Source organism: Priapulus caudatus, unplaced genomic scaffold (genome assembly GCF_000485595.1).
Source record: "Priapulus caudatus unplaced genomic scaffold, Priapulus_caudatus-5.0.1 Scaffold1375, whole genome shotgun sequence".
NCBI lineage: Eukaryota > Metazoa > Priapulida > Priapulimorpha > Priapulimorphida > Priapulidae > Priapulus > Priapulus caudatus.
Window position 1 is genome coordinate 66,081 of NW_014578436.1, and position 14,123 is coordinate 80,203.

The following is a 14,123-nucleotide window of genomic DNA, read 5'->3' on the forward strand; positions in this document are numbered from 1 at the left end:
ACTGCCGACGCTTGGCCGGAAGATCCACCGACAATTTTCTTGCATTACTGTACTTCACTTTGGTCATAGTCTCGGGTTCTTCAGCAGCCTGGAACAAAATGATTAATCAGTTGCATAACTGTTTTACTATGCTACGTAATTACCATACATGACGTATATACCAGTTAATCATATATTATTATAATATACTAGCATATTATAGCTACCAACGCAATTATCTCCGATGTATATACTTGTGTGACACAAAGAGCCACAACTTATTTAGTAAGAATGAATATAACAATAACACAATTTACTCGGTAAATATTTTTTGCATTAACAAAATTTGATCAATATTAAACGTTGAGAAAGGGTTCCTGTTCACAATAATTATAGTGCAAAAATTTACTTCACAGAAACTAGCTTACTCTCATGACTTGATGTTTTCCAACTGTACTGTCGACATTTGCGGTGCATCGTTTCAGTGCCATTTCAGTCAATCTTTCTGAAACTACATAATAATATTACATAACTAGTAAAGCAACAATAAGATGATCCCACTAACTAGTAATAGAATCTTTTTAGCACAGCTTCCTGGCCAGTCACATATTTATTGAGAAAAAAGTCCAAGTCCAAGTTTAAGTTTGTTTTTATAAACATTAGCCTCGTTCACACGAGACCTCGTATCTATGAAATACGCAGGGTTCTCCAAGAGCACTTATAGCCTGGCGGCCCGCCAGGCTATCGTCGAGCTCCGCCATCCTAAAATGCACCCGCCCCTCTAAATATCATAGCCGCCATGCTAAATATCATAGCCCCCGGACCCCCCTAACACACAAAATGCCTTCGGCGATTTGCAACTAGGACCGTAAAGGCAGCACCCGCCATGCTATAATGAAAAAGCTTGGAGAACCCCGATACAGTATTTGCGAAATACCGAATCTGAGACAAATACGCGACCAAGCATTCACACGCTGATTCGCGGCTCCAGAAATGCCGTATTTGCGAGCTACGAGCTGCTTTAATAACAATCAAGCAAACAATGCAATGCGCACCAACTGCCGATAAAATACGTAGACTGCATATCATGGTCCGCGCTCGACAGTTCGACTCGCATTACACTGGAACTGTCGAGCGCGGACCAGTCTATAAAATACGCGGCTTCAGAAATACGGTATTTAGCGTTCACACGAGGAAATGCACGCTCCAAGAGATCCTGTATTTCTCAAGCACGGCAAATTATTCGGGGTCTGGGAAGCCGCGTATTTCAACAAATACCGGATCTGTTTAGATACCGTATTTCTTGAACCGCGCATTTTGCCTCGTGTGAACGCTAAATACCGAATTTTTTGCTACGTGTGAACGCGGCTAATGATACAAATAGTCAAATTTAAAATTCACTCAGCTGGCGATTTTTCAATTAGCTTACATGAGACGATTTTTTGTTGTCACATGTGCACGTAATATAATAAACAATGTATTAATAATAGAAATAAAAACATATAAAAAGCACAAAATGATTTTCTAGTAAACATGGTATAGTTAGTTTACCTTCAGGATAGTATTCGAGAACTTTCTGAACATTAACCTTTTCTAGGGTCATGAGTTCACAGTGGGTAATAGCTCTTACTGTAGCTGATCGTGGTAAGGAGAAAATCAAGCTTACCTAAATCAGATAAAGAAAATTAGGTGTCAAACAGTAAGTTAGGAAAATACAAATATTCACTATAGACACTATAGTATTTCAGGTAAATGACTTTCAATAGATGCATGAATAGCAGTTTCTATATAAAGCAACTGTAACACCTGTACAATTTTTGTGCTAACTATATAGTGTAGCAAAATACACATCGTCATTTTATTGGTTATTGTAATTATGATGAACTATAACTGCAATTATTATTTTGACCATACACATTTTTCATACCTCACCAAACACTTTACCCTCACGGAGTGTAGCAACTGGCGTCTCGTCGTCTTTATCTGACAGTACCTTAAAATAAGCATAAGTACGTGTAAACACATTGCATATGCAATTTCGTTTATACACTAATTAAATCATAATATTGCTACACTATATGCCATATACTTGACAAACAGCAAAACATCCATTTTTAAATTGCTAGGTATTAGTACAAGAAATTCTTGGGCAAATAATTGCAAAAAGAACCACTTTATTATTTTCAGAGGAAATGCAATATATGACAACTAACCTAACGTGTTACAATTCCTATTTTTTCGTATAGTTATGTAACACTACTCCAATGTCTTTTCTGTTAATTTATTTGACGATTGTGTTATTGCCATATATAAATGTGACCAAATCAAAAGTGCAATAAATTGGGCTTTGTTACCATCTAAACAATATATGTTATCAACTGATATAATTTATATTTATATTTTTGATTTATTACTGGTTCTACTATTGTACTTGCTGAAATCCAATTGCTAATTGTGATATATATTACACCCAAGACTTTTGCACGTATATTCAAAGTAGGAAATATTAATAGATGATATAATGTTCTCATCGCCTCAACTTCAAAAAAAGTGATGAGCTCATAAATAATAAATCCACTTGACCATGCCCTATCGGCATAATACCTCCAATGTTCCACGATGGACAAAGAACAAGGAATGAGCAGTGTCGCCACGGCTAATGATAACCTGGCCTGGCAAGTACAGCTGTTGGTGGATGTTAAGCGACAACATTCTCAAAAATCCCTCATCAATATCTTTGAAAATGGAAGCCTGTAAAATACAATTGTAAGTACCATTTTATTAAGTTCAAAATTCTACTTTACATTTATACCCATATATAAACGAGTGCAGTTAGTTTGGCATTTTGGAACTGAAAGTTTACTACTCAACAGAATAACAGAAAATGAAACTTAACTAGAAATTGCAGTTGTCGCCAACTACATGTATCCCCCGCGATCTAGTATTAATGAAATATCTCCGTATTCCTACATCAACACGGTACCTTCAACCCTTTAATTTTGCTGAGTAGCAGGCGCTAGGTCAATTAGGGGTGGAGTTATAGAGTGGAAGGGAAATATGATCAAGGTCAAATAAAGGTCGCAGTGACCTGGTTTTGGTACGCGACACACCTTCTCCCCAAGATGTGTAAGTATACCAAGTTTGGTCGCGCTAGGTCAATTAAGGGCCGATCGAGTTATAGAGCGGAAGGGTAATATGATCAAGGTCAAGGTCAAATAAAAGTCGCAGTGACCTGGTTTTGGTACGCGACACACCTTGTCCATAAGATGCGTAAGTATTATATACCAAGTTTGGTCGCGCTAGGTCAATTAGGGACCGAATTATAGAGCGTAAGGGAAATATGATCAATGTCAAGGTCAAGGTCAAATAAAGGTCGCAGTGACCTGGTTTTGCTACGCGACATGCCTTCTCCCCAAGATATGTAAGTATACCAAGTTTGGTCGTGCTAGGTGAATTAAGGGCCGAGTTATAGAGCGGAAGGGAGTGTCTGCGGAGGCGAGCGGCGGCTGGACAGACATGAAACCATAGTATCCCCGCCGACTTCGTCGCGAGGGATACAATAATATTAAGAATTTCAGGGGTGTGATACTAAATTGGCCAATCACTTCGCAATCACTGCTCTAATACCAAAAGCAGTGAACAGTCCTTTGTTAACAGTCAACAAATTCATGTTTACCCCTCCTCTTGAGGGTCAAAAGGTTATCAGACACTGACTTACTCTTCGCACGTCAGTGGAAAGCACATTTCATGGTCCTTTCAATAAAGTGATAAAAATGGTAGGTCAGCGCTGAAACAAAAAAGTTTTTCACTCTGTCCATTAGGCCATGTCCTCAGAAAATGTCTGATATCTGACCTTTCCCCCACTGCCATTTGACCTGTGACCTCCAATTTCGCACTGGTGATGGGTTTCCTGCCCATCACACTATACACCAATATGACACTATGCATAGGTCGAGCCGTTCAGATTTGTGCCGCAATTCCGTATTTCTTCCTATACCTTAAGTTAAGGGGGAAATATTCCCCCTCCATTGACACATCTTGACCTTTGACCCTTGACCCCCAAATTGGTCATCCCAAGTCCTTTTCACGATCCCCCGGCCCCGACGTCTCGAATATCGTGACCGTACGTCGAGCGGTTAAGATTTGTGCCCAACTGTTGACGGACACACGGACACACGGATCACGGACGGACGCTCATGCGATTCTACAAGCTGCATCTGACTTCGTCAGATGAGCTAAAAATGGTAGGTCAGCGCTGAAACAAAAAAGTTTTTCACTCGGTCCGTTAGACCATGTCCTCAGAAAATGTGTGATATCTAACCTTTCCCCCACTTTCCTTTGACCGGTGACCTCCAATTTCGCGCTGGTGATGGGTTTCCTCCCCATCACACTATACATCGAATATTAAGAGCGTAGGTCAAGCCGTTGAGATTTTTGCTGCAATTTCGTATTTCCTCCTATACCTTAAGTTATAAGGGGGAAATATTCCCCCTCCATTGACACATCTTGATCTTTGACCCCCAAATTCGACATCCCGAGACCTTTTCGCCCCCCCCCCCCCCCCGACGTCTCGAATATCAAGACCGTACGTCGAGCGGTTAAGATTTGTGCCCAACTGTTGAAGCACGCTCATGCGATTCTACAAGCTGCATCCGACTTCGTCAGCTCAGCTAAAAATTCAAAATTTGTGTGGTAACATAAATACAACTAGAGCACTCGGAGAGCGCAGACCTCTGCCAAGGCAGCTGAATTCTCTCAACGTGAAAATTTTTATTAATTAATTAATGAATTACATAATTAATTGGATCCGGATCACCACCAAAATGTAATCAATTCTAAGTTACCCCATTTCTAACCTATCCTGAAAATTTTATTAATTAATTAATTAATTTGATCCGGATCACCACCAAAATGTAATCAATTCTAAGTTACCCCATTTCTGACCTATCCTGAAAATTTAATCAATTAATTAATTGGATCCGGATCACCACCAAAATGTAATCAATTCTAAGTTACCCCATTTCTGACCTATCCTGAAAATTTTATGGCAAAATCCGTCCCATAAGCTTTTTTAGTTTAGCTGTACAACAAACAAACAAAAGTAGGCAGAACCCACAAACCAACAAAAACAGCAAACGAACATAACACAGCAACGGTGGCGCTCCCGGTGAAAACATAACCTCCTGCCCAACCCCTTGGCGGAGTATCGTAGGTGCCTTGGAAATTTCATGAATTTTTTTTGGACTTGAGGCATAAGAGGGATATAGGTCTCCTCTATATAATAAATCATTGTCCAACAAACGTTAATCTCATTAGAGCAATACCCGTGCAAATAGGTGGTAAGAGTAATCTTAAAGGAGGGGCTTATGTCGGGCTTGCGAGCCGACTCGACGTCGAAGCAGACTGGATTTCGACGGCAACTGAAAGCGATGCGGCAGCGACTAGTTGTGCGTCAGTTGCCCACATGTTCTGATTTCGAGCACTAGTGGGCGGCGCGCAGTTCGCAGGCGACGTCGTGTCGCGAGTCGACCGACCTAGCACTGGCAGTTGCGGTAAAAGTGAATTGCATGTCCAGTTGTTTCCAGTCAAAGTCAGCTCCGCAACCAGCGCGACCATAACCCCCTTTAAAAACAACAGAAGCCTGCAGAAGTTCGTCTGGGCTCATCTGAGGTCGTGTGCTACGTTTACGATGAGGGGTGGGGGGAGGGGGTCGGGGAAGGGGCGGGGGGAGAGGTGGGCGACTGAGGGGGAAGGGGGAGTGGGGCGGTGGGGGAAGGGGGAGGTGGGAGGGTGGCAGGAGGGGGCTCTAATAGCAAAAGCAGTTCAGCTGCCTTGTGGTTAAATGCAGTCACAAATCTGCATGTTTGAACGGGCCAGCGCGGCGCAGGGCGGGCGGCGGGGTTGTCGGCAGAGAGCCGGACCTGGGGGGACGGGGCGGGCCGCCGAGGTCTCCTCTTTGAGGGTCAAAAGGTTTATCTCGAGCAAAGACACTTACTCTTCGGGCAATGATCAGCAGAAGGGACATTTCAATGGTCCTTTAAATAAAGCCAAATAAAAAATGGTAAGGGTTCACACGCTGAAGGACAAAAAAGTTTTTCACGCTCCGTCAGACCGATGTAGGCAGAAAAATGTCTAAAAATCTGACCCTGTGCCCGATTGATACTTCTGGACCCTGTGGACCCCAATTTCGGGCACAGTGATAGGCTTTTCGCTACCCATGGATGCTGATAGCAACCGAGGCTATGCACGGACCTAGGTCGAGCCGTTTAGGATTTGTGCGCAATTTTGCATTTCCTCCCTATACTTAAGTTACAGAGTGAATGTTCCCCTTCTTTTACACTTCTTTGACCCCTTTGTACCCTTTGACCCGCCCGCTTCGACAGTCCCAGCGGCGGACCGGTTTTGACGTCCGCGCCCCGCGGAAGGAGCCGAATATTCGGTCGACCGACGTCGAGCGGTTAAGATTTGTGCCCAAACTGTTGACGGACGACCGGCGGACCGAACCCGGACGGACGATCCAGCGATTCTACTAAGCTGCGATCTGACCGTATCGTCAGATGAGCAGAAAACGGTACGTGTGAACAAAGTGTGATTCCATATAGTTTTGCAAAGGACAATCAGGTTACTAAGGTTAGACCAGACCTGCCCAGATCAGTAAAGCAGTGCCGGGCGGAGGCGAAGCAGCGCTCATCAACGTCGTACTGGTGCGGTGACTCTGTGGTGGAGTGGTGGGGATTCAGTAACCGTTAGTCGCGGCGGGGGAATTGGGCAGAATGTGGTGCACATACACGGCCGAAGAAGTGGAATCACAGGGATGGTATCAGGACCTTCTCAAAAGGAATGTTGTCGTTGGATCGTTAGGAAAGTTGACACGGAGACTGCGCGCGTAGTACGTTTCAAGGTGGGTCTTCAAGATTAAGAGATGGAAGCTGCTCATCGTACCGTAGGGTAGCAACAACGTATTTTGCAAGAAGAAAGGTAAGGTCAACCATCCATTTACCTACGCCCAAGCCTACCAGGCTGGCAGAATTGCCAATAGAGAGCTGCGACCTGTAACGCAATTTAAACGCAGGCAAAACTGCAGCGGCAACACATGCACTGGCAGCCAAAGCCACTGGCAGTGGCATAGGAAACGTTACATGTAACATACTGTTGGTACAGAATGCCATAGAAATTATACGATTTAAGGAACATACACCTTCTTTAACCAAATTTAGCTTTTGAAATTTCACTGTGACATTGTAGTCTCATACATCCAGGCATGTATAGATTCTACTAGCAAACCCAGCAGTCAAATTCTTTCTAACAGACAGTCAACAAATCCAAGTTTAACCCTCCTCTTGAGGGTCAAAAGGTTATCTGACACTTACTCTTCGCATGTCAACAAAAAGTAGATTTCATGGTCCTTTCAATAATGCCATAAAAATGCTAGGTCACCGCTGAAACAAAAAAGTTTTTCAATCGCTCCGTCAGACCATGTCCTCAGAAAATGTCTAAAATCTGCACTGTGCCCATTGACCTTTGACCTGTCACCTCCAATTTCGGCACAGTGATGGCTTTTCCTACCATGATGCTATACACCAACTATCACGAGCCTAGGTCGAGCCATTTAGATTTGTGCCGCAATTCTGCATTTCCTCCCTATAAGTTAAGGAGTGAATGTTCCCCCTTCTTTTATACCTCTTGACCTTTGACCTTTGACCCCCAGCTTCGACATCCCAACTCGTTTTGACGATCCCCCCCAATGTGCCGAATATCGTGACCGTACGTCGAGCGGTTAAGATTTGTGCCCAACTGTTGACGGACGCTCGGACGGACGGACGGACGGACGGACGATCAAGCGATTCTACAAGCTGCATCTGACTATGTCAGATGAGCTAAAAATGAATGTGAGACTTTATTAAATATTACCATACACACACTCACCATGTTATGCACACTATGAGTCCTGATGTTTAAAATTAAACAGTGAAGATAAATACCTTTTCCAGCACACTTCTGTTGGTTGTACGAGAAACCTCCGCTTGAAGACAAAGTGGCAGTTGTGCAAAAATATCATCTTGTTGTACACCCATCTTACTGATCCACATGTAGTTATAGTAACCCGAAACAAGGTTCTGGAGGTCTTTAGCTATCCGCAACTCTTTCTGTAAACAAGAATGATTTGTATGAAGCTAACTGAAATGTTCTTCCCAAGACAACTTTAATAAAGAATCAAATAGTCACATTTACAATATCTAAAAGAATAGTCATTACTAGATATACTAGTATCAAGTGCTATAGAAATTATACTAAATATTTATTTACGAATACAGTAAATGAGTATAAGGTGCTGGGGTGGAAGACAACAGTATGTTGCCACAACACATGTATCAGGATTTAAAAAAAAAAACCTAGTTTAGCACTAAGCACTAGCTTAGTTAAAATAAAATGATAGTGAAAGCTGGAGTAGCGCTATTCTTTAAACTATGAATAACAAACCATTTGATCCATGACAGACTGGAGCCTGTGTACATATGTGGCTCGCTGACTGTCCAAGTTGGTAAGCATAGAAGTCAATCCACCCAATAACATGCCAAAGAACACGGATATCCCAGCCAGCATGGTTAATACAGCAAACCACCGTTCTTCAAGGTTTGTAGCAGAAAGCTCACCATAACTGCAAAATAACATTAACAATCACTGATGCACATATGATGGTATGCAAGTTCCATCAGCACTAAATAAAACATTAAAAAACTGCACAAAATCTATAGCCACATAACATTGTTATTAGTATTAGACTAATTTACCATTATTTTAATGTATAGGATCACTCTAGATAAGATTTGCCAATTAAAACTACAAACACTACACAGTTTCATATTCCCGCTTTCCCCAAGCAATGCAGAGTACTTTTGCTCTTTAAACAAATAAAGTGCATGAATAAGACTTTATTAATAATAAATTAGTATTAAAAGGCCTAAAAAAGACGTTTGTTTCCGCTAACCCGACGAAGTCCATTTAAAACCGCCGTGTCGAAACTTTTTATTGTGATCGGCAAAAAAAAGAAAGAAGATTTTCGTAAGAAAAAAATCCCAACGTGATATCGATCGGTGAATGCATTGATTTGACTTTGAAGTCATTATATGGGCTGTTATAAGTATAAAACAAGTATGGTTAGAATACAAAAAAAATTGATAAAAAAAGGTTTGCCAGCCTACCATGTCCAATTTTTTTCAGCTTGTTAGTGGAAACAAACATCTTTTTTTCTTACGCCTAATCATTATGACTATGAGTGACATTAGCCAGTTAGCTAAGAGAATCGTTTTGGGGTCGTTCACAATTATTACTATTATTACAAGCATACACACTAATAGTTGTACATTTTGGATGGGGTATGAAAAATTGTATAGTGACTATACAATTTTTCACACCCCATCCAAAATGTACAAAATATTCAGAATTTATAAGAGATGGCAGGAATGTATGACTTGACATTTATTTGTACGTTTAAAAGTTAACAATAGCTGTCGGTTGCCTCACCTAATACAGCTTATGGCCTCAATGACTATGATACTGTAATAACTGTGAACGGCCCCTTGTCAGCAGATTTTGTGTATCTGCATTCATTCTAACAGCTTTGTAAAACGTACCCTGTTGATGTAACTGTTGCAGATCCCCAGTATAGTGACCTAATATATCTTTCCCCTGTGCTCATAAGATCTTCGGAACCTGAAAATAATAAAAGTTAAAACAGCTAAAGAAATGCTTTTGAAACATATAACTATAAACAACTCAAACATGAAGTTGAATTTCAAAATCTGATGCTCTATAATATAACCCTGCTACTCAATTACCTTGAAAGATGGGTCACTTGAGCATTTTCAATGGATAGTAATACCAAGAGCGTATAAAGAAGGAAATATGGAGAAATATAGAAATATAGAGCGTATATATATGGCCCGGACCATCGAACCATCGCTTATTTCGACCCCTGCAACATCTTATAAATCCTCGGACGTGCCTTAATTGTCTAATTGACATGCCTTAATTTCCAGCTTGTTTACTTTTGCCAATCGAAACACTGTCATGTTGTGTTTTTACAGCTTGATCTGTAGGTCACTAAACTGATCAAGTTTACCTGTACATTGGGGCCACTCACGACATGTGTAATTAACCGCCAATTAGCAATCTGTGATCTAATTTCTATATTACCATTTACACTTGATGCCCAAGTGTCAGCATAGCAGGAGATGCCATCAAATGGTGTAAGAGGGAGGCAGGCGAGCATATTCCATCCACATGACAACCAATGCATGGTCACAAAGCACATCACTCCATATCGCATGAAACGAACGTGTGATGTGTCTGAGGACAATTCTTCTTCTCTGATTGCTGCACATCAAAAACCAATGTTATCATTATAATCAATTCATAAACTGTGACTGTATTAAACGTACAGATGACATAATAGAACATATCAGCCCAAAATTCAATAGCAAAGAAGATTGAAAATAGGATCCTCAATTCCACAGATCACAAAACTCAGGGTTCTTGTTAATAGCCGGTAACCGGTTATTTTTACCGCCTATCGCGCAATTTGTTACCGGCTATCAATTTGAGAGAAACTCCCACTAAAGGCGGTAAAATATTACATATTTGAAAAAACGAAGTTTATTTTAAATACTTCCAACCCAAGACTAACTCTGTGCACGGGCGGGTTTTTCTTTTTATAATAGATACTTAATAGCATATATTTTCCTATCTAAACTACCAAATTCTAGAACCCATACCCATCAAAATAGGCTACTTGTGGGTCAAATCAGAAATTTTTTCCGGGGGTGCATGCCCACGGACCCCCCTAGCAGGGCTTCGCGCCTTCGCCGCTCGCCCTATCGTCCGTGCCGGAAAAACAGTTACCTGCTATTCATTGTCAAATTACCTGCTTTGTCAAAAGTTAACAAGAACCCTGAAACTGCTTACAAACTATGACAATTCAAACCACAAATTCAGGTGAATGACATGAGATGTGTCACATTTACAACTCATTGTGACAGATTAACCTATATATCTTTCGAGAAATTGCATAGCATGTCAACCAGTCTGTAGAATTTTGCACTTGCATGCATGGACTTAAAAAAATATTTTACTAATTAGGCCTAGTGACTCATAAATGCTGACGTCACACCACCAGTGTGCTTCAATCACTGGTCACAGCCGACTTTATGATAGTGTTTGACGATAGCGCCACGTATATATAGCGTGACTTTTGAATGTTACATACTCGATCACTAGGTTCATGCATGCTGATTGACCAATGAGGCAAAACTGTCATTAATATTAGTCTGCATTTAACAAACACCACCAATTTTCAGATGTTAAAAGTTGAGACAAAACATGTCATAACTACCAAATATATTAAATTTTAATCTCAAAAACTATTTCACACGTTTTGTATTTCTGGCAATCCACCACATTCAATCAATTTTTCATTCTAATTTAGAATTTCTAAACAAATGTTTTTGTTGTACTATAAGTAGGCCTATAAGTATAAGTATAAGTTAACTTAGATACTTATACTACCATTACTAGTACTAGTAGTAGTAATTACTAAATTAGTATACGTAAAGTATAACAAGTCTGTTAAGTTAGGCTCAAACTCAAAAGACTTAGTCGTGGCTTACTAAGTTTATAGTATAAAGTTGGGTGCAAATACACTTTATGACGTCCAGTATGGCGGCGCAGTATGGGGGCGCCTAACCCTAACCCTAACAACTGTTATTGTTAGGGTTAGGGTTAGGTTTAGGGTTAGGGTTAGGGTTAGGGTTAGAATTAGGGTTAGGGTTAGGGTTAGGCGCCCCCATACTGCGCCGCCATACTGGACGTCATAAAGTGTATTTGCACCTAAAGTTGTTCTGGCTTACCTAGTAGGCTACCAACTCGGTAAAAGCGTATTAACCGATTAAGTCTTAAACCAGACCATGCTCTGTAGGTGGCAGGGAGAGCAAGCGCTAGAGCTTCGATTGGCAGCAACGAAACTATATCTAGCGAGAACATGAAAGGCGCACCAACTGCCCACATGTAGTGTTTACGAATAGATTTCAAGTCAGTAACCCATTTTCCTTTGTTATTATATGCTGTAAAAAATTGCGAAACTATATCGATGAGCACTACGGCGTCCAAAAAGTATGCGATTCCCCAGAGAAGGGGCTGCGATGTGTCGAAGGCGAATATAAACGGATCCAAACAGCAGGTCACCAACACACATATTCCTACAAAGTTCTGCCAGTGCCTAACAAGAGGCCATTCAGGTGAAAGATATCCTTTCTTCGATATCTCTGATATTGTCCCAAACACAGTAACGTCCGTCGGGGACATCTTTGTGAATAGATTCCAACACACAACTAAAATGGTTGGAAGATAATAGATTCCATCTTCTTACGACAGATAGAATTCCAAACGAGGAACGCGGAACTCTAGGCGGTGATTGGGTAACAAAATGGTTGCTAGGTAACAGATATAGCAGTGCCACCGTTTGGCGGGGTTTGTGACTAACTCACTGCATGAATTAGTTATTTATTTGTTTGTTTGTTTAAAAACGGTACATTGGTAAAATATATATCAACATGCGCTTGCAAGCTCCTCGCCGTCAGTACAATAAAAAAAACAGTTCTAACGACAAGTGCAAGACATATTGTACAAGCTAGACGACACTAAACGTAAAAACTGGGCGCGTTTCACAAAGCTCCGTTCGCTATACAGTAAAAACCCCGCGTATAAGAACATAGATTTTTCCAAGTTAGCCTCAATATGTTCTTATGTAAATGGTGCTTACTGAAAAATTAGGCTCAAAAGGTTCTTAAATAGGTTCTTAATTGTTTCTACTTTTAATATGTATAAGCTTATACTTGATTCAAATTGTGTTAAAATTTTCTTAATTAATTAATTAATTAATTAATTGGATCTGGATCACCACCAAAATCTAATCAATTCTAAGTTAGCCCATTTCTGGCCTATCCTGAAAATTTTATGACAATCCGTCCATAACTTTTTTAGTTAGGCTGTACACAAACAAACAAACGTACAAACCCACAAACCAACAAACACACAAACGAACAAACACACACCGGTGAAAACATAACCTCCTGCCAACCCCTTGGCGGAGGTAATTAGGTGCTGGAAATTTCATGAATTTTTTTGGCTTGAGCATAGAGATATATCTCCTCTATAAATAAATCATTCGTCAACAAACGTTTAATCTTCATTAGAGCAATACCCGTGCAAAAGGTGGAGAGTAATCTTAAGGAGGGCTTATGTCGGGCTTGCGAGCCGACTCGACTCGAAGCAACTGGATTTCGAGCAACTGGAAGCGATCGGCAGCGACTAGTTGCGTCCAGTTGCCCACTGTTCTATTTCGAGCAACTAGTGGCGGCCAGTCGCAGGCACTCGTGTCGCAGTCGACCGACCTAAGCACTGCAGTTGCAGTGAATTGCAGCCAGTTGTTTCCAGTCAAGTCAGCTCGCAACCCCGACATAAGCCCCCTTTAAAACAACAAGAGCCGCAGAGCGTCTGGGCTCATCTGAGGTCTGTTGCTACGTTTACGATGGAGGGTGGGGGGAGGGGGTCGGGGAAGGGACGGGGCCTGGCATTAACGGGCGGAGTATCCCGAAGGACTGGCAGTGTTTCTCGTGTGGGTCTACCGAGCACATCAAGCGTGATTGCCCGGCCAGGGGTCAGCGTGGGGGCGGTGATGGCGGCCAGAATGGCGGTCGGCAGCAGCTAGGTGCAGGGCTGCATTGTGCCGCCTGTGGTGGTCCTCACAGAACTGTCGGGTGCGGAAATTTCGTTTCTGCTGCTGTAGAAGAGAGACGTATGATGGTTGAGAGAAGTGGGGCTTGTTTCAAGTGCCTTGGGAGCGGTCACGTTGCTAACAGGTGTAAGTTTAGAGAACGGAAGTGCATGAAGTGTGGTGGGACCCGGCACAACACAATGTTGTGCATGCAGAGCGTGGCAGGTTGAGCGCTGCACCGGTGAGCAGTCAAATGGTGTATGTGGACGTACCCAGAGCCGGGCGCGCTTCGGGGTCGGTGGCGCCGAATTCGGGGCAACAGCATGTGGTGGCGCCGGGCGCGACAGCGGAATGTGGGTGGCGCCGGTAACGG

The 14,123-nt window shown here is 41.8% G+C and overlaps 1 protein-coding gene across 1 annotated transcript in view; it reads right to left on the reverse strand.

Moving 5' to 3' along the window:
* Positions 1–80: 80 nt before the first annotated feature.
* LOC106816427 (cyclic nucleotide-gated cation channel alpha-3-like) overlaps positions 81–14,123 on the reverse strand; it is a 17,484-nt gene continuing 3,441 nt past the window's right edge. The window contains exons 2-8 of the mRNA XM_014821047.1: positions 9,615–9,693; positions 8,461–8,638; positions 7,962–8,126; positions 2,584–2,730; positions 1,907–1,972; positions 1,531–1,645; positions 81–88 (exon numbers count right to left, since the gene is read on the reverse strand). Of these exons, the coding sequence (XP_014676533.1) occupies positions 81–88; positions 1,531–1,645; positions 1,907–1,972; positions 2,584–2,730; positions 7,962–8,126; positions 8,461–8,638; positions 9,615–9,693 (758 nt within the window). The remainder of the gene's footprint in view (positions 89–1,530; positions 1,646–1,906; positions 1,973–2,583; positions 2,731–7,961; positions 8,127–8,460; positions 8,639–9,614; positions 9,694–14,123) is intronic.